The 23,259-nt window shown below is 32.7% G+C and overlaps 3 protein-coding genes across 7 annotated transcripts in view; all 3 read left to right on the forward strand.

Moving 5' to 3' along the window:
- LOC119634967 (probable serine/threonine-protein kinase roco9) overlaps positions 1–4,298 on the forward strand; it is a 36,201-nt gene extending 31,903 nt beyond the window's left edge. For all 5 annotated transcript variants that reach the window (XM_038029426.1, XM_038029428.1, XM_038029430.1 and 2 more), the window contains 3 exons: positions 2,234–2,707; positions 2,764–2,851; positions 3,616–4,298. In XM_038029426.1, coding sequence (XP_037885354.1) covers positions 2,234–2,707; positions 2,764–2,851; positions 3,616–3,808 — 755 coding nt within the window. In that variant the 3' untranslated portion in view covers positions 3,809–4,298. The remainder of the gene's footprint in view (positions 1–2,233; positions 2,708–2,763; positions 2,852–3,615) is intronic.
- A 7,775-nt stretch (positions 4,299–12,073) lies between these two features.
- LOC119634510 lies at positions 12,074–14,712 on the forward strand. The gene is made up of 2 exons (XM_038028731.1): positions 12,074–13,436; positions 13,511–14,712. Exons 1-2 carry the CDS (start codon positions 12,074–12,076, stop codon positions 14,710–14,712), a joined length of 2,565 nt encoding a protein of 854 aa, XP_037884659.1.
- Positions 14,713–15,865: 1,153 nt separating this feature from the next.
- LOC119634511 (adhesion G-protein coupled receptor G7-like) lies at positions 15,866–18,404 on the forward strand. The gene is made up of 2 exons (XM_038028732.1): positions 15,866–17,177; positions 17,251–18,404. The coding sequence occupies exons 1-2, from the start codon at positions 15,866–15,868 to the stop codon at positions 18,402–18,404; spliced, it is 2,466 nt and encodes an 821-aa protein (XP_037884660.1).
- Positions 18,405–23,259: the final 4,855 nt, after the last annotated feature.

Below are 23,259 nucleotides of genomic sequence, written 5' to 3' on the forward strand. Positions count from 1 at the left end.
TCTCACGGCATTGAAAACCTTTCACCAAAGTTGTGTAACAATGGAAACATTTTTTATAGTATTCTTTTGTTCCAACCTTTATGAAGCTATTGGTAAAGGAAATTAATAAAAAAACAAGTACGGAAACAATGTATATTTGGTTACGGCCGAATCTTGTATACCTTGTATACCTCGTATTCGAAAAGGCGGAGGTTTTTTGCCTTTTTTGTGCGTTATATGTAGAAAAATTTGACGTGTGTCTATGGTAGCCCATAGTAGTAAACACTACACATATTCTTAGTTTATGTACCACTGCACGCATGCCCTTTGCCTGATCTGGTCCATGATCATTGTTCAAAAATCTCAAATTTGAAAGCGATATCTCCGCTTGTTAATATCGGGAGAATATATATGATGGATATTACCTTCATTGGGAGACAGTTACACGGACGTGGGTCAGAATTTCACATTGATCAAGAATATATATAATTTATAGTGTCCCTGAATATATAGAATTTGTAGTATATCTTCTGGGTGCCTGTAAATGTTTTGATGTAATTAATATATTTTGCGGCGGTAGATACAAATGTTTTTTCATGTACTTGAATAAAATTGTTTACGCAAAGTTTTTGCGGAAACAATGTATTTTAGCGTACCGTGTAGTTCCATCCTTTCTTCCTAACCATTTCAGTAGAAATTTTATATTTTCCAAAAATTTGTTGTAACGCACACGCAAGTATATGTAATGGCAAAAATGTTCCACATCTGTTTTCCGATAGCTTTGTCTCCTCCTCTGCTGAAATAATGCCTACAGTGTAATTATGTTGCGGAGAAAAACAACTTTATTGTAAATTTGTTTTATCATTTTCGTAAAATTTTGCTGATTCAAAAGTCACTCATACATTAAATAATATATGATTGGCATCTACCTCTTATCTTGCAAATTTTATATCTATATGTAGTGAGATAAGTGCTAAGGCGTTCGCTTCAAACTGACTGCAATTTTTCTTTGCTGGTTTTTTCTTTTTTAAGGGAAGCATAAGAAACACAAAAGATACCTACTATTTAATGCTTCACAACATAATAAGAGTAACATTATTTTATTATGTTACTAATAATGTTCCTTCCGTGAGTTGTAATATGAGAAAATCGACAAAAATCGTCATTTCTCGTAAATAATTTATTTCGCGCTTTTCTTATCCACATTACGGTCGCTGTTCTATTTCCAAGCGAGACAATGTTCTTTACTACAGGGGGGAAGAAAATGCGCTTTGACTGAATAAGTTCGTATCTAAATGTTAAATAATTTATTTACAATTCGAGCTTAAGTACATTGTTATGTATAATTTTTATCATTTATTCATTTATTTATTTACTTATTTTGTTTGAAGGCAACTTGTTAGCCAATGAAATCTCATCTCATTCATCATTATTATATCTGTGGAATCATTACTATTCTAACATACTGTGGAAGGCTCGGTATTCTTATTTCGTTACTTTTCGGTTCATTGATTGTCATTAGCATACATTTGAAATGTTACGCTAGCCATGCAAATAGGAATGAAAACGAAAATTGCGGCAAATGTCATACAAGATGAATTTTAATACGTTTACAGTGAAAATAAAAAGTGAAGATACAAAACTAAAAAATCTTGCACTTACTCACATCGAATCACTAAAGACATTCATAATGAAAATGCGTGGGGAACATTTCGGGAGGCTTTTTATAAATTATATATATAACGAACGAGTGAACAGATGATATATAAAATGTTTCTATTCCCTGACATATCGGCATTTTCTTAATGCTTATTACAGTGGCATAAGGTTTATATTCCTGATCGTTGCGACGTTGTGAATTAATATTATCCTTACATTTAAAAAAAAAGAAAAAAAAAAAAAAAACACTTCCCTTTAAAAAGCGATAATTACGTTCCCTGATGAATTTATTAATTACTTAGAAAGTGTTAAGCGATATTGTTACGCTTGGCAAGAATCATTAACTTTTTGTTTCCTGACATGGAAACTTTATTGTTGCGGATATGGCATTTATTCATTATTCTTGGCAAGCAGATTAATTTTGCTTTTATATACACCTTCTTCCTTTCGTGTCAGTCACTCATTCACTCATTCATTCATTCATTCATTCATTCAGTCATTTAAGAAAATCTTCTGTACATTTTATGTCGCTATTTATTTCCTTTTATATAATGTAACAATTTACGTAAGTAATGATATTACTTCTGATTCACAGATAAATATGTGAAGCGACCACCGCGTAAAGCATATGGTCGCCTTAATGCTGAATCAGATGATGCAACGCCAATAGAGCAGCATATTAATAATCAATTTGACGATGGCATTGATAATTTTGAAATGATTACACCTGCCGGCTCAAGTAATAATGGTAATAATAACGATGCAATACGATTACCAGCTCAAATGGCCAATACTAATGGTAAACAAACTAACGATGACCGTGAAGGAGGTGATGAGAGCATGCAATGCGGAATATGCGGTACACCTGCTGTTGTCAATTGCAATGGTAGTGACTGTCAAGGGAATTATGTTGACGGTGATTTTTGCGACTATGGTGTAAGCAATTTGTGCGGTGATGCGAATGCTTTAAACAAAAATTCATCTTCTTCTCAAAGCCGTAGTAAACAAATAAATCAAAGTACCATAAATCGATTACAGGCAATAGCTATGTCAGAGGATGATGATTACGGTAACTATGCAGCTGCATATATATCGAAATGTTATCTAAGCATTATCTCATTTCAGACGAATCTTTAACGTGCAATGTATGCGACCGGGCTTTTCATTGTCATCGTCAATTGGCCTCACATCAGCAAAAAAAACGTCACTTTGGGTGGGTATTAGAAAATAATAGCAAATGAAATGTTATATAAGTTTTTGCTTAACTTTTAGGCCCAGGCATTTTTTTAATTGCAGTTATGGTAGTTGCATCAAATTTTATATCGCTTTTTTTTCTTTTCTTTAATATAATCAATCACTACGTGAGATGTCTCCTAGAAGTATAGCATTGTGCTGGTCAGAAAGGAAGGATAGGGAAAGAGAAAGAGGTAGGGGTTGGCTTCAGCTTAATGGGCGAGTGCACAATTGGTAAATTGTTATGCCTTAGCACTCACTATAGCTCAAATTCGCGAGCAGTAACTTGGTAGCCGCGACTCTTCTCTACGTAATGCCCTAAACGACTATCTTGAAGTTATTGCAAAGAAAATATGAACATTTTCATTTTAAAGTTTTATTTACCGCTAATAGCGAACCTATATAAGTATTTCTTACATTTTCATAAGTAATTAATGGAGATTAGATAAAACTACGGGCGTTAAATTTTAGTTTCTTCCTTCAGGTATGTGAAAGTGAAAGCTTTCAGCGACGGACGAACGGACATGTTTAAATCAACTGAGACGCTTATAGCGAACAATATGTGTAATCTCTATATAGCATTTTCACAATGCATTTTTTTACTGTTTTAGAGAACAAATCACCATACACCGTCATTGCTAATGGAAGTTAATTTTTTTTTTTAAGTATTCAAATAGTTATGTGATATGTAAATTTTTCCGCTGCCGCTACTTATTTTTGTATTTTTTTTTCTTTTTTTTTCAGATGCAATGGATGTGATAGTTTATTTCCCTCACTAATGCTTTTGGAACATCATAAAGAAGAATTTGAACATTGGAGTGACGAGGAGATTAATCGACGAGTTTGTTGTCGTCGCAATCGAAGTGATGATTACTTTACTGATACAGATTCCTTCACCAGTGAGGCGGAGAGTGAAGATCTCGAAAGACTATTGTAAAAGAGCGAACAAATTTACGCAAAAAAGTATTTAATCTCATGCATTTCCATTTGCCCTGAATTTTGAAATTATTGTTAAGCATCAATCACATGCATACGCGCATATCGATTTTTTACCTAAAATAATTAATGGTAAACTTTAAAGAGGAAACGCAATTGATAACTTTAACACTTTTATATGTATGACGACGGTGTGTATAAATGTATTCTAGCAATCTTGTCTTTCCATCCGAAATCTAGTGACTGTGCGAAAGAGAAACAAAATGTAATCATATCAACTGCGAGCATTCAACAACTTAATATTAATCTATGTTGTGTACATCTAAGTAAATTTAAATAAAAACATCTCTTTATGTGCATACGAATAGTATTAGTGTTAGCAATATGAATAATTGTGTATTGTGTATTCACATATACAAACAATTGAAAATTTCATATCCACAAACTATATAAAAATATGCAATTTATGTAATATCGATGTATGTATGTATGTATGTATGTTTGTTTGTTTGTTTGTTTGTTTGTTCTATGTAGATTCTATATTTCTATGTTTAAGAATTTTGTTCTCACATACTCATACACAATTATATATGTTTATTAGCAATTGTATAACTAAAATAACTGCATAGTGAAAGAGAAAAAACACCTAACACAAAATACAAACACAAAGAAGAGAAAGTAAAAATAGAAATATTAAAAAAAAAAAAAAAAAAAAAATTCTACCGTGTTACTTATATAATAAATAATTCAATAAAAAGGTAAGTTACGCATATTAACATAGACGATGTATACTTCCAGATAAACTAAAGATTATTGAGCCATGAGGACATAACAATAACTTATCTGCCTTGCTAAACTCAAGTCTACATGATTTACCAGCACTTAGGACTAATTGAAATTCTCTATTATTGAGGGAAACTTAATACGTTAGCTCTTTGTAAGCCTTTGTTATCTAATTCAGGTTAATTCTAATGTATATTAGTTCATTAATACACAAGACTTATTGTTATGTTTTAAATGTGCCTCCACCTACCAGCTGTTAGTTGGTTGGAGTTCGCTTCACATTATTTGCTCCAAGCTAACAGATCTTAGCATATTTTTAGAGCCGTAAATTAAATTCGCTTCAAAATTATCTTAGATTTTTATATCGATGTCATATTTGAAAGGCCTGTAAATTATTCAGACGGAAGAAGTATAAAGTCTTTACCAAAACATTATAAATAGGGCCTTCTTCCTTATATTGCTGGAATGCATTGTATTCCTTCTCTTCTGTTCTAATTAACTGCATGCAAGTGTTATACGGTTGACAACGCTGATCTATACGGCTGGTTTTGTTGCTTTTATATATACATATATACATATATATGTATACGTATACAATAAAATATTAGGTAACAGAATCTGAAAAAGGTCTTCCGGATTTCCAAGAACAACACTTGGCACTGGCACAGCTAAGGAGGGGATCACGCGGGAAAACAGCGAAGAAAAGCTACAAAATGATATTGGGTGGTCGTTAACTGAAATTGCGCAAGCTAACGGGCAACGCTATATATACAACATATTGGCTGCAAATGTAAAGAAAAAACAAAGGCCTGCGAATAGCATTGTTTTGGGGATTTTTTTCCAATGGGATATAGAAATGGCATCGTAGGAGTATTTCACCCGATTGATCATAATCTGCAGCGTCTTCGCATAGCGAGAGAACACACTTATACCAGCATAGACTTGTATCTACCGATAAACGTGCATATAAAAATTGATTTCAACTTTACCGCAACATAGGGGAGAAATGCTTCTAAAAGCTCTTTAAATCGCATTTACTTAAGCTAAATCAATATCTAATGAATATACATAAATAATACGTATTTTTTTTAATGAAAATTTGGCGACAGATCGCTCAGAATCTATGCTTACAGTAGCCATAGTAACATTGGTATATACTTTTGTTCACCTTTCCAGTATATCTCTGACAGTCTTTGGATTATATTTCTATCAATTAATCAATCGCACAATTCACGCTACTTTTAAAAAAAAAGATAGACGTGGGCGAGAATGACTCAAGGAATGACTTAAAGAAAAAGTTTATTAGATGAGCAAAACATTTATGTGAAAAATTATTTACTACATCTGCTAAGAGAGATTAGTGAGAAGCAAGCGCGTTAAAGTGTTTGGAATTTTATCAATAATAGCTTGATTTTGCCTTTAATTGAGTAATTTTTGCATTAATTCATTGATAAAAATTTTGCGTTGTCTTTCTTTCACTTAGTGAAACGACTGCAACTCATTGATCGGTTCTTTTATCTACCGAGCACGAAGAACCATTTTTTAAAAGTACATTTATTAGAACTTTAAGCAATAAACATGAGAGGCAATTTCGTCGCTAGACAATTCATTACTCAACTATTATTCATCGACAAGAATTAATGTTAGCGAAATCGGAGGGCAAAGCAAGGTAGCTATATATTACTGAATACGTATTTTTGGTTTACAATTACGTGCAATATAATATTTCCACAAACGTTCGTAAACAATACAACACACACATCTACAACTTTAATTTAAAAGAAGTGCGGAGTTTCTTCTTATGCTGTTTGCAGAATAGAAAGAACAATTACTCTGAGGACTTTTGGGTACACCCAAATGCAGATCGCTTTGCTACTCTGGCATTCTCAGATTATTCGCTTGAAAATGGTACAAAGGTTGAAGAACGTTTTATCGGCACTCACATCCAACCCAACTTTACAACAAAGTTGACACTCATTATTGAGGAAAAATTTAATCAGTTATGGAGTTATGTGTATACTGCATGCAAGGAGAAAGAATTTTGGCATTATTTTGTTCTAACTTATGATCAAATGAAAGAAAGCTTTTGTCAATGAATGAAAAAAAAGAAATATTAATAACATAATAAAATATTTACAACTATAATGCAATAGTTGGTATAATAATTATCGAAGACTTGCCCTAAGATGAATTAAACTATTTTGCAACAGTTGAGCAACAACGATTTCACATAATCACATGAATCATGTATGGAGAATGAATTATAAAAATCGTTAAATTCTTCAAATACCAATTGGTTAATACATTCACAAGCTAAGATTTCACACACTTGTAATTGTGTAAGGAACTTGTGATGAATGTTTAGTAAATTTATTTTTGACCAATTCAAAGTTATAAGCTAAAGGTAGGCAAAGCGTAGATATATGTTATGGCACATTATATATTTATATCTTTAATTATTGCTTTGCTTTTTAAATAAAACTGAAAAGTTGAAAATTTTTTTAAAAAGTTCAGTATATTAGAGATGGATATAATAATGAAGCTAATCTGAAAGAAAGATGGAAGGAGTCAGATCTTAAATTATGAAAGAATGGACAAGCATTCATTAGATGGAGAAGAGAATCACCACTTACAGCGCAGAAGAAGCATGCAGGAGAAATACTTTTGTCAACATAATCTTGACGAGTAATTCTGGTGTGAAAGAAATGTCAATGCTGTTAAACATCATTAAATTTTATTACGTAATCGCTAATTCTATAATAAGTGTTCACTTTTTATATATATGTGTATAACGTATTTAATGAAATATTTTACATCAGAACAATTAAAATTATTGGTGAAGAAGGTAACGAAGGTAAAAGACTACAACTAATTTGTCGTTAGTCATTGCCGGAAATATCAACATGGCTAGGGTATTCAAATTTTTTAAAGATACTACGTTTCTCACACAAAAAGGGTAAGAGTCATTATTACTGACTTTCTTCTTGCAGTCCTTATAGCAGGAAGTAAGTGTGTACATACTATAAATTGGTTCGTGGCATTATAAATAACATTGGGTAACACGATGTGCGAAGCAGAAAATGTAGAGAAATAAAGCGGAAGTAGAGACAGAAGTATAGGACTATTGAAAAGGTCTGCCTACACTGAAGCAGAGACAGAGGTAAAGGACTATTGACAAAGCTTACACCGAAGCCAAGCTTATAATCCTTTTAAGAGCCGTCAGTGAAAATACTTAAATTCTTTTTCATTAAATTCGATTGCGAGAGTTAGAGTTCTGTAATGGTTTCGTTAATAGTCATCTAAATAATGGGAAGGAAACTTTAGAGATAAAGTAAACTTTTCTTCTATTATTGGCTTAGTACAAATATTTAGGGTAAAGACCATGAAGAATGCCTGGGATTTTTGGACTATATCGATTTTTGAGTAATTTAATAATTTAGTAAAACAAAAGCATGTAAAACCAATAAAAGTGATTCGTTGAAGATTCTCGCATATGGTCGAGGAAGCGTATTATTGGCTTTTCGGATGTAATGCCTACTTTTGCAAATGCAGAAAAACAAATTTATAATAAAAAAGCACATTCCTGTCACAGAGGTGCTAAAAGCCATCAAACCAGCTGTAACGTGCAGGCAATATGTATTCGAGGTAAATTGAAATTACTCCTTGATTTCTGAAGACTAATCTTTTCGTAAAAATTGTATTTGAATTTGTATTTCGATGTATTACATGCAAAAGCCCGATAAACGTAGCTTAAGAACGATCACCGGCTGTCCATACATCAATAATTTAATAAGTAATATTGTCACAGTTCATAGTTCAGACAATCAACGGCCTATGCCGTTAACTTCTTACAAATGTCGCGTAAGAAATAACTTTTTAAGAAAATATATTAAATATGAAAAAAACAACAACAAAAATAATAAATTTAAACTGTTTATGAAAGCTGAAGGGGTAAGCCAGGCTAATGCAAATAATTATTGAACAATTCTCGTATCTTTGTCTACAGCTCCATTGTGTTTGGTGTTGATTTAAAAAAGATTTATCTTAACATTTCATAAAATGTCCAGATGAAAGCTCCCCTACTGTATGACTTTGTTTAGGGTCTGCGAATTTTTGGTTTAAATACGCAATAAATATTATATGGTTTAAGTCTAAAATGATTTGAATATGAAGCTAACAAACTAAGTGAAGCTTTTCAATCACATGTCGATTAATGTTTAAAACTAATCTGACCGTAAGATATAGAAATGTTAAAAAAACTTTGTAAAGCTGTTTACATTGCTCTGTGTGCATATACATATATGTATATATATATATGTATATATATACATAATTTCCTTCATACTAGTATCATTACATTTACAGCTCCATTCCAGCATTGTCATCGTTAAAACGGTCGTAAAATTAGTTCTTGTGTCTGCTTGTCATCGTTCCTGTTGCTTGATATTAGATTTCATATTCTAAAGCAAAACGGGACAATTAAACTCTTTCAACGTCGATATTGCATGAAAATATTGCACTTATTTTTTCTTCCATTTTCTATACATTTTTCTTCGATAGTTTACTTCAATTTTTAAAAGTTTCCCTTCTATTATCATGATAAGAATGCTTAGTGACCTGCTGAAAAGTAGAGTACATATATGTCATTTATTTGCAGACTCCACGTTTATGCTTAAATGTCAGAGAACACAAAAAGATAACAAAATCGATTTTATCTTTGTTTGGCAGCAATATATAGTTAGTGATCTACCAGTGATTCTAATCAGAATAAGGGAGTTAGAGGCATATTCTGACGTTGCATCTAGTTACTGGTTATAAGGAAAGACAATTTATTTGCTTGTTGTAGTTTTCTTGACTGTGTAATAAAATACTCAGAGATTACTCTCATGTCATAAAACAAGATTGCAAAGTTAGGAAAACAACAAACCCAAAGAGACTTATGACTTTTAACGTTTGTGGGATACTGGTCGGAAGATGGCTAGTAGCATGCTAGCAATTATAGGATGGTCATGAAGGTTCTGAAACAATTGCGCTTACGGATAGGATAATACGCCATTTAAGCCAGTTCACGCATCGGCTCGTCTTAGAATATTGGAAAACTGAAATTAGATTTTAATACTTTATGTAAAAAGTTATCGAAATACTGTGATAAATGCATCCATGTAGAAACGCAGAAATTCCCTTCGCTTCAGCAAATACGACATTTTTTCCGTTACCAATATTCCCGTTCAAAAATATTTTAAGCCGCAAAACCTACTTATTGTCTATGTAGCGAATACAGCTTCTGTTTTTTTTCAGCGCGAGCATTTTATTACTCGTTTGTTTCGAAATGTTTACATTAGAGCGAATTAATTTAAACATTTTTGCAGCGTCATCTACTAAAGAACACTCAAATTTGACAAACGTATATTCGAGAGTTGCTGACTTTGATAATACAAAAATTATTTTACATATTTAATAATTATTACGGCATTTGTAAGTAAGTAAGTAATGGAAGAGTAGTTAAATTCGACTTGAAGCGAATTTTACCACACCCATAAGTTGTTTGTTTGGTTGGTTTTGTTTGTCTGTGAAAAAATTTATTATGTAAGGATGCATTTGCATAGCACTCTTAATTATTGGCAAATTTTTTTCTATCTTCAATTAAGCGATCACGGTAATGTAATGCACGCTTTTTCTTCTTCTAGCTTTTGAAATTCCCGATGAATATTACTGCGTTACATATGCCTCCTTGAACAAGGTACACGTACTATTTAGATTATTAAATTAGATTAGTTTTATCAAATCGGTCTTCACTTAAGCTTAAGAGTTCAAATATCAGTTAAATCGATCCCCGAGTTTTGCAAAGATTTCCTCATTTTTTTCCAGTTTGAATGATGAATTTGGTGTTGAAATGTTGTCATGTTGGCGCCATGACATTTTTCATTAGAAGTATCACTGATGCGTGTGCGTTATACAGCAGTGAAGAGTGTTATGTATTATATATATGACCAATTACTTGAGCCTCGCGGCAAATAGAACTGAGATGTCTGCGAATCATAATGTTGCAGCCAAGCAAAAAGACACAATGCTTACAAGGCGATATGGGTCCGATCAAGTTCTCAGTTGTAATAAGAAAAGAAATATGAGAATTTTGACAAAGAAAAATGAATAAAGAATTTTAGAACAATTAGAGTCACTTTAGGCTTTTGCAGCATGCTTAACAAAGTATAAACTTATTTAACATTGCCTTCATGGTATTGTTTAATAACTGCTTCTGACTGAAACACTTTTCGTCTCTTTCCGAATTGGGCACATACCACCGCCATGTTCTGGATATTGAATAAAAGACTTGACCTAAGACTTGACTGATTTCCCGTCTTCGTCAAATTTAAAGTTTCCTTGCAATACAATGGACTGTGGTTTTTTTTTGGAAATATTTAATTTCTATAAAACAAAAAAAAACTGCCATAAACAAAGTAAATGAAATATACGCTCAACCCATCGTTGCAGAAAGGGAGTGTAGTTATTATAATACTTAAAAGGAAGCTTCAGAGATCCTATAAAGTAGATATGCCTTTAAATAGAATCGATGTGACTGTGTCTATCCTTCTGGGTGATGTGTGAATGAATATATCGACTTGGATTTTAGTAGAAATATTAGAAATTCTTGTCGTTAGAAATGAGTCAAATTTGGGTTAAAGGACAGACTTGTTACTTGTTCAAAAAAATTGTTCTAAGCTTTTTCAAATTGTGTTTCATTTCTCCTATAAATTGTGTTTCACCTCTCCAGGGCTATTTTTCCAACTCCTCTAAGCTCATAGGTAGAACGTAGACCTTGCCTTGTTTTTTGTTTTCTTAATTCAAACAACTTTGAAGACTGCGATGCAAGTGAAAAGTGAGAAGAGAAAAGTTACCAGGAATGATGTATGATGAGACATCATATTTCCCACACCTCAACCGAACCCTATCAAGGCGTCATATTGACTGAGAAAATATTTACTATCTGATATATTTAAAATGCTTTTCCACGTATTATGGCATATTAATATTACAAACACAAGACAAGAACAGCGTTAGTAAATCTAATCTTATAAATAATAGAGTGTTTATATCGCTCGTTTGTCTCTGCATTACATTACATTAAGTGAGTTTTACATTAATTGATTGATAAAATTTGTAATCTTTCTCATTAAAATAATTCTCATTAGTTCTTTATTGCTATTGATCGTTTTCATTAACTCAACTGCTCTCAACCGTCGTAGGTGAAGAGAACTAGAAGCTAAGTGTGAGCAATAGCTTTAGTGTGAATCAAATCGCATTTCAGTTAGTGATCGAAACGCTGTTAGCTCGAATGTGAAATCGGAAAAAAATCAAGATAAGATTCATTAGAGAAAAAATGTATCGATCGACGTATTTATTAATGTTGGAAATTTATTTCCTTGCGATTGGATTCAATGCTGTGTACGCGCAAAAGTTTAAAGATATCCATTATCTTCAAGACATGCCGAACACATCTATAGATAGTTTAATCCAAGAAAAGCCTACATTGTATTGTGATACAAAAACAAATCTTTACAATGTCATAACGAAATTAAATGAAAAACATGCAATTTTTGTAACATGGCATCGTACCAAAGCAAATAATTGGGATATTTTAGAGCAATTTTGTTCAGTTGATAATGGACTTCAAGCGAAACGACGTTGCGTTTACAATCATTTAACGCAATCAACGAATTGGGAGCCATTTTTAGAGAAAGAGTTAATCAGTTGCGAGTTGAGCATGTATTGCAAGGAAGAAGAATTTCGGCATTATTTTGTTCAAACCGATGGCCAATTAATAGATTTTGTCAACAAATGGAAGCCAGGTGTGGTGGGTGAAAAGTCTGGACTATTAAAAGTTTGCCTAAAACCGAATGGTGTCCCTTTGACTCGTAAATGTTTGTATGATAAAGAAAAGCAATTAGCTCATTGGGAATCACTGAGTAATCTTGATGGCTATAAATGTTTGAGTGAAACGAATCAAAAAATTATAAGTAAAAAATTAAATGATTTGCACAATGATATACAAACCAACGGTCTTTTGCATAAAAGTATCGACGAAAGAAAAGCTGTGGCTAACCAAATTCTAAATTTATTGGATCAACCCGATAGTCAACGATTGCCGGCTGATGTTTTTACGACAAGTGAAATTCTTAAGCTTATGACAACTGAAACACGCAACATGCAATTATCGACTGATGTCGTGAAAATTGTAAACAATATGATGACTAGTGATGCGAAAATTTTACGAATATCGGCCGATTTAAATGCCACCAACGCGATTTTGGCAACCTTTGAAAACTATATGGATGCGTTAAGCGATAATTTTGTACAGCAAAACGAATGTGAAAAATTCAACTCCTCCAAAATTCCCGCCAATAACACATCAGCCGATATTAAAATCGTTAATTTAGCGCACCTTGGCGTTTTTATTTATTTCACATTTAATATTAGTACGTTTTTCATAAATCCATTATGCGCAAACATTTCTGGCATTGCATTATATCCAATCGAAGCGAGAATAACAAATTCAATTACTTACACGATAGCCGCTAAAAATGACTCACATCGTGGCATTCGTTATCGTTTTGTTTACATGAATGAATCAATCGTTGAACTCTTGAAAGATACCCAGTTGAATTTGGCTACTTTCATACCTTTGAAGACAATGCAACCTATTCAAGACGAGTTAAGATTGACAGGGAAAAAGGCGTCTATTGTGTTGAAGATATATTCCAATGATGCTCTCTTCGTTGAAACGGACACCACGAGATTGCGTAAACCATCCGGTGAAGTTCTTTCAATCTCGTTACCCTCATATGAAGGTCAATTATACATATATACATCTTCATCGATCAAAGTGAATGGAAGATTAATTTTTTTCCTTTATTCATTTTAGGTCAACTTATGCAAGAGTTACCCTTTATTCTGAGAATCAATTACTTGGATATGAGTACGGCGAAGAATTCAAATCCTAATTGCGGTTGCGGTTATTGGAATTATAAAACGTGGATAAGTAATGGTGTGCATACTAATAATACTTCAAACTTTCTAAATGAATCCGAATTAGTTTTATGCTATACGAATCATCTCACGCAATTTACTTATTTAATTGGTGGTACGTTTAGGCAAAGTGATTACAATAATGACGTATTAGTTACTGTTATGCAGCAACGTGCATTGGATGTTGTCTCGTTAGTAGGCTGCATTTTGTCTTTCTTAGGTCTAATAGGTGTTTGGATAACTGCTCTAGTTATACCAAATTGGATTTCGCAGGCATCGAATAAAATATTACTCAATCTTTGTTCAATTTTAACCCTACAAATGGTACTTTTTCTATTTGTCAACACAGACGATATGTTTGAGGCCTTAATAAGAGGAGAAGACATAATTAAATGCATTATTTTGGGTGCACTTTTACAGTACACCGTCTTAGTATTATTTTTATGGATGCTAATTATAGCCGTTCTACAATTTCAACGGTATGTTATAGTTATCGGAGTAACACGTCCAAAGAACTATATAGCAAAATCAGCTATTATTGCTTGGTTTACTCCACTAATATCGACACTTTTGGTCGTATTCTTAGATCCACACTCGTACATACCATCACCATTCGAATTGGCAATTCATGCCGGGGCTTGTCATCCTTCTGGCTCTGGCCTACACTATGGCGTACTTTTACCAATTTCCCTAATTATTTTGATCAATTTAACAATATTTATTTATGTCTTATATAGTATAAGTCGGACACTTAACTTGACCTCACAAGCCAATGAAAGAGGTTTAGTGATCAAACAAATACGTTTATCAATATTATTATTTTTCTTATTAGGACTGTCATGGATATTTGGGGTACTGTCGTTTATGCAGGCGGGCATTGTATTTTCCTTTTTATTCTGTCTGACGGCAAGCCTGCAGGGTTTCATTCTATTCATATATTTTGTGATATTAGAAAAGAATACCCGCATTGCTTGGCTGAATTTATTATGTCCAGCCAGGAGGCGGGAATTGAATAAAAAAGAACTTCAACGAATGACCACTATCTCAATATCAAATGCGCTCGGTATTAGTACCGATAACATAGCGAGTCGAGACTGAAATTTTTTTTTTTTTTATTATTATTACTTATTATTTTTACTTATATGAATAGTATTTGTGTAATTTTAATAAAATTAACATAAAAAAAATCGTCATATGTTGTGTGCCATATAAAGATCTCGATGGAAATCAGACAACCTCCCATACGTGAGTTCGTATCTCATGTCTACCATGAGCCTAAATTGCTTGTGAGTCTTCTGAATATTTGAAATGAAGTCAGAAAATTATATTCAGTCGTGATCGCGTCTTTTATAATCACCACCGTCGCTCTAAAAAAAGGAAGAGAACTAAATTGTCTTACTCTATAAGGTATCGGGCGCCCGATTTTTTCAACGGACACCGCCGACGGACAAATAAATTGATGAACGGACGGACATGCTTAAGTGCATTCTGAATGTGAAAGTGGCCAAGAATTTACGTACTTTATGGAGTTGTTGAAGCCTGTTTCTTCGCCTAATAAAAGTATTTTAGTAATATTAAATTTTAATACTCTATAATATTGGGTAGGCGTGGTCAATTTTTTCCATTTTTGTACAGGTATAGCGAGTATGCCTTCAAAATTTTTGTATATTTTTCTGCTACAGTTTACAAGTAATGAGCCAATTTTTTATACCTTCTGAAAACCAGATAATTAGGGTTTACATGGTGCTGTGGGCATGTCCTTCGAACGATTTAGCTCAATTCTGCCAAATGTGAAGGCGATAATTTCATTTTTACGGCCGAGAGAAAATTTACAACAGACATTAGACAGACGAACACGCGGACAGACGGACAAATGGATATACTAAAATTAATACAAAAATGTATATGATCTTTGCGGAGTCTCCAAAGCTTCCTTCTTGGTCTTGTAAATCTTTTCGCAAAATGAATATAAAACTCATCTTTTGGGTGAAGGGAATAAAGAAGTTTATAACCTTAAAAACGAGCCTTAACAATTCCTGTGCTTAACTTTGGTAAATTTATTATTTTTTTTTTATTATGTGTAGATATCGTAACAATCGACCAATGTTGAATGGAATCCCATTAGTTGTCTATTTTTATTTGATCCGCGGTGTCCGCGGTTTTAATAAATTCCTATAAAGCTATAAAAAAATTCATTTACTTAGAGAAAGCCATTGCTAAAAGTTCAATCAGTCATTCGTTGGAAAGCAATATGAAAGTCTATCATATATTTCTGTTAATTTACTTACGACAAGAAGTGAACGGTCAGAAATTGTGCCCTGTTGATCACTATGAAGTCAGTTTTCGTAGCCTTGAGGATAACATCACTATTGTAATAAAATGGGAAAAAGCAAAAGTTGGCACTACCAGTATCCTAAGAGACATTTGCTCAAATATTACTGGTTTACCTTTAGAACGTCATTGCTCGTACAATAGAGATACAGGCGAAGCGGAATGGTCACCATATAATAAAAATGAATCGGTTCTACACTGCTATCTTATCAGCTATCATTGCAAAAGTGACCCTTTTGAGCATGATTTTTTCATGAAGGGCAATGTGTTGAAGCCTTACGAAAATTATTGGAAAACATCATATAATCCCGGACTGATTGAGCTTCAGATACCCTGTTTGCAAGCAAATGGTTTACCTATAGCCAGAAGATGCTTATATAATCCTGCGAAGCATGTAATCGAATGGGAATCAATAGAACATTGGCCGAGAATTTCTTGCTACGAAAGCAGTTACAGTGTAATAAACCAGCAATTAGTGACTGATGAACTTAGTGGATGGCAGCGTGAATTTATCGGAAGTGAACAATTATACCCCAATGACAGTGTACGGTTTGTAAACGAATTTACTACAATTTTGGAAAGTCCACAACATGTGCTATTACCTGCCGATATAGAGTTAACAGGCAAATTTTTGCAATTTGTTGTTCAGAGCAACCCTGAGCCAAGTCTTATGAAAGCTATAATGGATCTGACAAATACTGTTATGTCAAGTGATTCAGCAGTTCTGTCACTATCGGCTGAAATGAATGCAACCAACACTTGCCTAAAAGCCTTTGAAGATTATGTGAATAAAACAGCGGCCTTGATCGCTAAGCAACGATGTGTGAATGAACCAAAAGTTCAAATTGAGATAACTGAAAACATCGGTGTATTTATTGTCAATCCAAAATGCACTAATATTTCGGGTTTGGCTATATACAGTTCGCATATAACACCGCGTTCGGCGCATTATCACTCTATGCATTTCGAGGGACTTTCAAATCTTTACTATCGATATCTTTACTTAAATCAGTCAGTTGGCGATTTACTGCAGGAGCAAAACCTTTTGTTAGCCAGTTTTGTGCCTGAAAAAATGTGGAACAAAATGTGTAATGAGTTATGGTCTCATGATGAGTATGGCATTGTTGCGATCAAAGTGTATAAAAATGATAAACTTTTTGTTGAAACAAGTCCCATAGTTGATCACAAGCCGAACGGTGCCATCCTATCCTTCACGATAACCAATTACACAGGCAACTATACAAAATTTACAGGATTACCATCTGTTCTTTAAAATAAATTTTCTTTTTTTTTTTTTAAATTTAGGTCTACTGGTGGAAGATTTGCCGATAATATTTTCGAAACGGAATTTACACAAATATTCTGATATTCATTTTGGTTGCGCTTACTGGAATTATACTACGTGGGATAGGAGAGGCGTCAGAGTTGTCGATAGCATCGATGGTCAATCGTTGCAAGATTACGTGCTTTGTTATAGTAATCATTTGACACCATTTTCATATTTGATGGGTGGTATCTTTGAACGACCGAACACTAAAAATGTTGTGCTGATTACCTTAAGGCATATAAAAGCTTTGGATATAATTTCTATGATCGGATGCTCAGCTTCGTTGATAGGATTACTTTGCATATGGTTCACTGCCCTATTAATTAAAAATTGGCGTTCTCTGAGTTCGAACAAAGTCTTGCTTCACTTATGTGCTGTACTTACGTTAATCATCTTGACATTTATAGCTATCAATCTGAATTGCGTAATTGAACAACTTATGGCCAACTCGACTTATTGCGTGATAATGGGAGCCTTTCTCCAATATATTATTCTCGTATTATTTGTTTGGATGCTTATCATTGCTATACTACAATATCAACGTTTCGTTATTGTGCTTGGTATAGTGCGTCCTAAGTACTATATAACCAAATCAGCTATAGTTGCCTGGAGTCTACCATTGATACCAACTTTGTATGTAGCATTAACTATACCTGAATCTTATGTACCTACCTACGAACAATGGATTAGAAATAGTGGCATTTGCTATCCTACCGGTCATGGTTTAAATTTTGGTGTAGTTTTACCCATATCTATAGTAGTTACTATAAATATTGGTGTAATTTTATATATATTTTATAGTTTATGTCGTGCACGTCTATCCACGCCTACGCAAATGCATCAAAAGAGCGGTCTTGTTAAGGAAATACGTCTTATGGTATTGTTATTTTTCCTTTTAGGCTTATCATGGATATTCGGTCTACTCGCTTATATGAATCTTACAATTGTATTTTCATATCTTTTCTGTATGACAGCGACATTACAAGGATTTATACTATTTTTATATTTTATAATCTTGGATAAGCATACACGTGACTCATGGATGAAAATGATGGATTCCTCTAAGCGGAAGGAGGGAAAAAGTAAATCAAAGACATCTAATCTACCCAACACTTCTTCACGTAGCCAATAGAAATTAATCTACCGATATATACCGTTGATTGTGTTTTGCGAAGTTTATAGCTGCATATGACAAAAGGTAGTAAGCAAAAACAAATTACATATAATATATACTAAGAAATTATAAAAATTCTCTAATAAATTCAATATTACAAATATTTAACACCAAAGACTAATTTTTTCGTTCTCCTAACTCATTATGTGTTTCGGACTTCTCCGGCGTATCCATTTTTTTTGCATTGTGCTCTCTTTCTAGTCTTGATATGAAGCTTCAGGTTCTGTAAGTAGCCTTATTTTGAGTTTGAAAAGTCCAGATTTTAAATAACCTGAATACATTCATACAAATTTTTACTAAGAAAGGAATTGAAGGAGGCACTGACTGATTGGCAACAAGATAAAAATAATAATCAGAAGAAGTAATATTTTATACTCACCACACAATTTTATTTTCGATATTGGTCGCACCAAGAAAAAAACGTCGAATCCAACCGAAAGCATAGATTGCCTGAGATATTTATCCTGAAATATGACACATACATGTATATTTACAATATGAATATTAATTAGATTGTTCTAGATAGTTATAATTAAATAAAATTTATATTTAATTGAGCTTTGTTTTTTGAAATCATCAATGACGAGAGAATCGACAGCCAACGTATTACAATTGTCTACTTATACCATTTGTGATACTATTACTACTGGATGCATAGGGGCTATGATAAGTCCTTCCAGACCTTTTATTATACCAATCAATTCAGAATAATTCTATAAATTAAACTAAGCTTGTCTGTCCGTCCGTCCGTCTAATGTTTGCATATTTAGTTTGTCCAACCCACAGTGGTTAACTTTCGTAACTCAAAATGAAATTGAAGAAAATGTTACATCTATATAAACGCACAGTGGTGAGCACCTTTTTGGGTTTCATACAACTAAAGTACGAATATACGCCGAAAGTGCTCTCGAACATTTTCATAAAATATGTTATATGCTTAATCTATTTAAATGCAACGGAATTGCAAATTAGAAAAATATATTCCCATTGCAATGCGAGGAGTGTGTGACGGAAACCCAATTCTCTTCAAAAGCTTTCCCTATTGAAAATGTTCTTTCTGCCAATTCATAACACTTTGCAGCTTTCAATAAGCTTTGCACTAAAACATGCATCGAGGTTTTCAACCCAAAATCTCTCTTAATTTCCTCTCTCAAATTAACAACCATGCACACTACATCCTCTATAGCGACAATAAGAAATTGTATGAGAAAAGAAAAACATCGAAAAGAAAGAAAAGAATAACAAAAAAAAAAGAAAAAAAAAGGAAAAAAATGAAAACAGCTGAGTATCCTGTAAAGCGCCATCCGTTTATATATAATTGCGTTGCCTGCAAAAATGTGTTAGTCTTTAACGACTCTTTAAAGCGGACGGTTCTAAACGATAGAAAGGAAACGGAAAAAGTGTCGAAACAAAAAAAAAAGAAAATTCCTAACAATTCTCTGTTAAAGTAAATGTAAAATATTTTCTTCATTTACATGCATAGATATATATATATATACGCAAGCACACATCTATACATATACATATATATATATATATATATCCATGTAAATTAAAGCGTTTTATTGTTGGTGTGTGCATGTGGTATAAAAAAAAAAATATTAAATATCTAAATATTTTTTAGAAAGATTTAAATATTTTTGGAAAAATTATAAAAGTTTAAAAAAAAATGCAATCGAAAATTTTAAAGCTTGTTAGCTTGATAGCATCAGTTTCATATAAGATGCAGTGCATAGTATTTCTGCGTGAATGATTTTACGTACCAGTGCATATATATATTTATATATACAAGCGCATATACTGCACACCGTTTTACTATCGTCTCATTATACGTAATGCACAAACAACACTCTATATATGCGCGAAAGATGTTTTTCTCTAAACATGTATATATATTATTGAAATGTGTAACGTATTAACAGCAATTTTGTTAGTCAAGTCTCTAACGAATTAATAGCGTATGAAATGAATAATTGATCTCTTTTATGTATCTAGTCATAATAAATTTGTAAAAATTTATACGGTTTTCTTTTCTTTTTTTTTTGTTTTTTCTTTATGTTTTTTTTTTTTTTGTTTGCCAGAATTTGTGTATATGTGTGCTTGTGTTTGTATCTGGCTACATATGCGTGCCTATGCATTTGCACTTTTTATTCCGGTTCCTTTTGCTTTCTAGCTAAAAAAAAAATTATTCAATGGCATTCATGAACTTTTGTGATATGAATGCGGAAAATTAATTTCATTACATATAACAGCATATGTGTGTGTGCATACGTTTCACAATTTCTAAAGTAAATGAAATTTTTAACAAAAACAAAAAAAAAAACTATTTTTGAAATCAATTTGATTTGTTAGAAAAATTAATTTCAAAATTTAATTTTAAATTTAAACTTAATGCGTATAAAAATCATCAAAATTATCGTTGAAAATTAAAAGAAAACATTTTCATTGGCTAATTATTTCATTCTTTGAAAATCGAAAATTGGAAAAGAAAATTTTTATAATAAACAGAAAGCCGTTTCTGATCCGTTTCCGCGCCACTTATGGCGCCTTAATTTACTTTGACTCCTCTTCTCCTCCTTTACTCACCTTTGACATTTGAACTTTTCAAGAGTACGGGGGAGCATTTCAATCGCTTTTGCAAACAATCCAGATTTCTGATAAATGCTCGCGTAGCATGAGCGCAACTTTATGGCCGCAATGCGAACACTTGAATATTTAGTAAAATGTTCTTGTGCCGATATTTTTACATTAATTAACCTTTATGTGCAAGTAAGGAGCAGAAGTGTAAGAATTGAAGAACACAAGAATGATCCGAATTTTTTGTGCGAGGATTTGTTGTGCAGTTTATATCGCACACAAGCTTGTGTTAGCATTACGGATGCAGCACAAGCTCTAACTCTATGTTAAATTTCCACGTCTTATCGAACTTGTGTGATTTTTAACTCTAGAACCGTAGAAGTACGAGCAGACATAGAAAAAAAAGAAAATTTTTCATATTTAAGGCATCGTAGACCTAAAGTAGTTGTTGAATGCGTTTGTGAAATTTTGTAGTCAGCAACGAAGTATGGAAATGTATTACATCAATCTCTCCGTTTTTAATAATAACAAAGAAATACATGGAATGTATTTATGAGTTATCTGGAAATCGACTTCAACGTGCCGTATATTCAACCATGTTTCCAAGTCCGGCACGAGCCGATGTAATCGTCTGCCTTTGTTCGCCCTACATCAGTAACTCTGCTCTCAACTTCCTTAGATCGCAGACATCATTGGCATCATGCCAGCGGTGCTTAATGCGCCGTTTTTTGACACCGGGCGATACGCGGCGCAAACAAGCATATGTGTATATACTTGTTCAAATTTCGCCATTCATCAGATTGGAGTCTTAACGATGCTTAATGCTCTCTATCTGTAACCGTACATTTCTTGTCCCCGAATAACGTTGGCGATTAGGGTGTTGTCTTCTCCCAACTTTTTCCGGAATATGTCGCTTAAGAAACTGACGCTTTTCCTTCAACTTTCGGTATCTCCTCCCATAACTGTTCCCGTGCGTGCGTGCGTATGTCTGCCTAGGTACGTATGCGTGTACATATGTATGAATATATGTATGAATGTACGCATGTAAGATTTACTCTAACATAGAAGAAATGTATTTTGAAAGTAAAAACAATTAAATTTATTCCAGTTTACTGATATTTCTATACTCAAACGAAAAAAAAAAAAAAATTAAAATAAAGAAAAAGTAAAAGTAACCCATGTAACTTTCATAATAAATGATTCTCATATATGTTTTAAAAAGCAGTTCATTTTATCGATTTATTATATATTATCTTAATCTGCGCCGATATAATTAAATCGACTTTAAATTGAGTTTAAAACATTTTTTATAGCCGAAAAAAAAAAATGGTTATTTGTATATGTGTGTGTGTGTAGTTTGCATTAAAATTTGTTCAATTATTATTATTTTTTTTTTGTTTAAACCGTAAGTGAAAATACATGAAATTCGTTTTCAAATAAACTAAGTTCGCACAATGAAAAACTTGTACAAAATAAACAAACGAACAACTTATACATATATGTATATATGTATTTAAGTGAAACGAAAATATTTGTTAGCAAAAGTTAATTTATTGCATTTGGTTTTGTGTGCTTTTTTTTTTTGGGCGAAAATACTACAACACAGCGCAACTGTGTCTGCAAAATTAAATATGATTGACATACGAGTGAAAAAACAATGCATGAAAATTTTTAGTTTTTCATCATTATTAACATAGTTATGAGCGGATAATGTTCAAATTGATGGAACACTATTTTGCATCGAATAGACAAAAGTGTTTGTCATATTTTGTAACTCAATATAGTTTTACTTAGTTGTGGACCAGCATATGACAATTTCAAGCTGATCAAACATACAAACGTAGGCGTAGAGATTGTAAAGCTTTCGATTTATTATTCTTTTTATTACAAAGGGGCTAAAAAAAATTGAATTAGCTTTTTTCCAATGTTGGCGATTTGAAATGGACTGACGCGAAAACAAATCCCGTTGGGATATATCTATAATATCTTCATACGAGAGCATTTTGTTTTATATAATTTTCGCTTTCATTTGCATGGAATGTGAGATTTTTATGAAATATTAACTATTTTTCAAAATTAACTAAAAATGCTACTTGAAATCCTCAAAGACTATACTGAAATGCATGAGAAAAATTGTTTTCAAGTTTAAGGCTTAAGTGAATTCAAAAATTTCTCTGCTGCTTTCGTCCTAACTCAATATATCTCTGTAAGGCAAACTCAATATAAAAAAACCGAC

This window comes from Glossina fuscipes, unplaced genomic scaffold, assembly GCF_014805625.2.
Source record: "Glossina fuscipes isolate IAEA_lab_2018 unplaced genomic scaffold, Yale_Gfus_2 3, whole genome shotgun sequence".
In the NCBI taxonomy this organism is placed as follows: Eukaryota; Metazoa; Arthropoda; class Insecta; order Diptera; family Glossinidae; genus Glossina; species Glossina fuscipes.

Bases quoted from the DNA above. Each gene is read 5' to 3' on its own strand.
- LOC119634510 (XM_038028731.1), top strand. From the start codon at position 12,074: ATGCCGAACACATCTATAGATAGTTTAATCCAAGAAAAGCCTACATTG. The intron at 13,437-13,510 runs GTCAATTATACA...TATTCATTTTAG, and splicing joins CTCGTTACCCTCATATGAAG to GTCAACTTATGCAAGAGTTA.
- LOC119634511 (XM_038028732.1), top strand. From the start codon at position 15,866: ATGAAAGTCTATCATATATTTCTGTTAATTTACTTACGACAAGAAGTG. The intron at 17,178-17,250 runs GCAACTATACAA...TTTTAAATTTAG, and splicing joins CACGATAACCAATTACACAG to GTCTACTGGTGGAAGATTTG.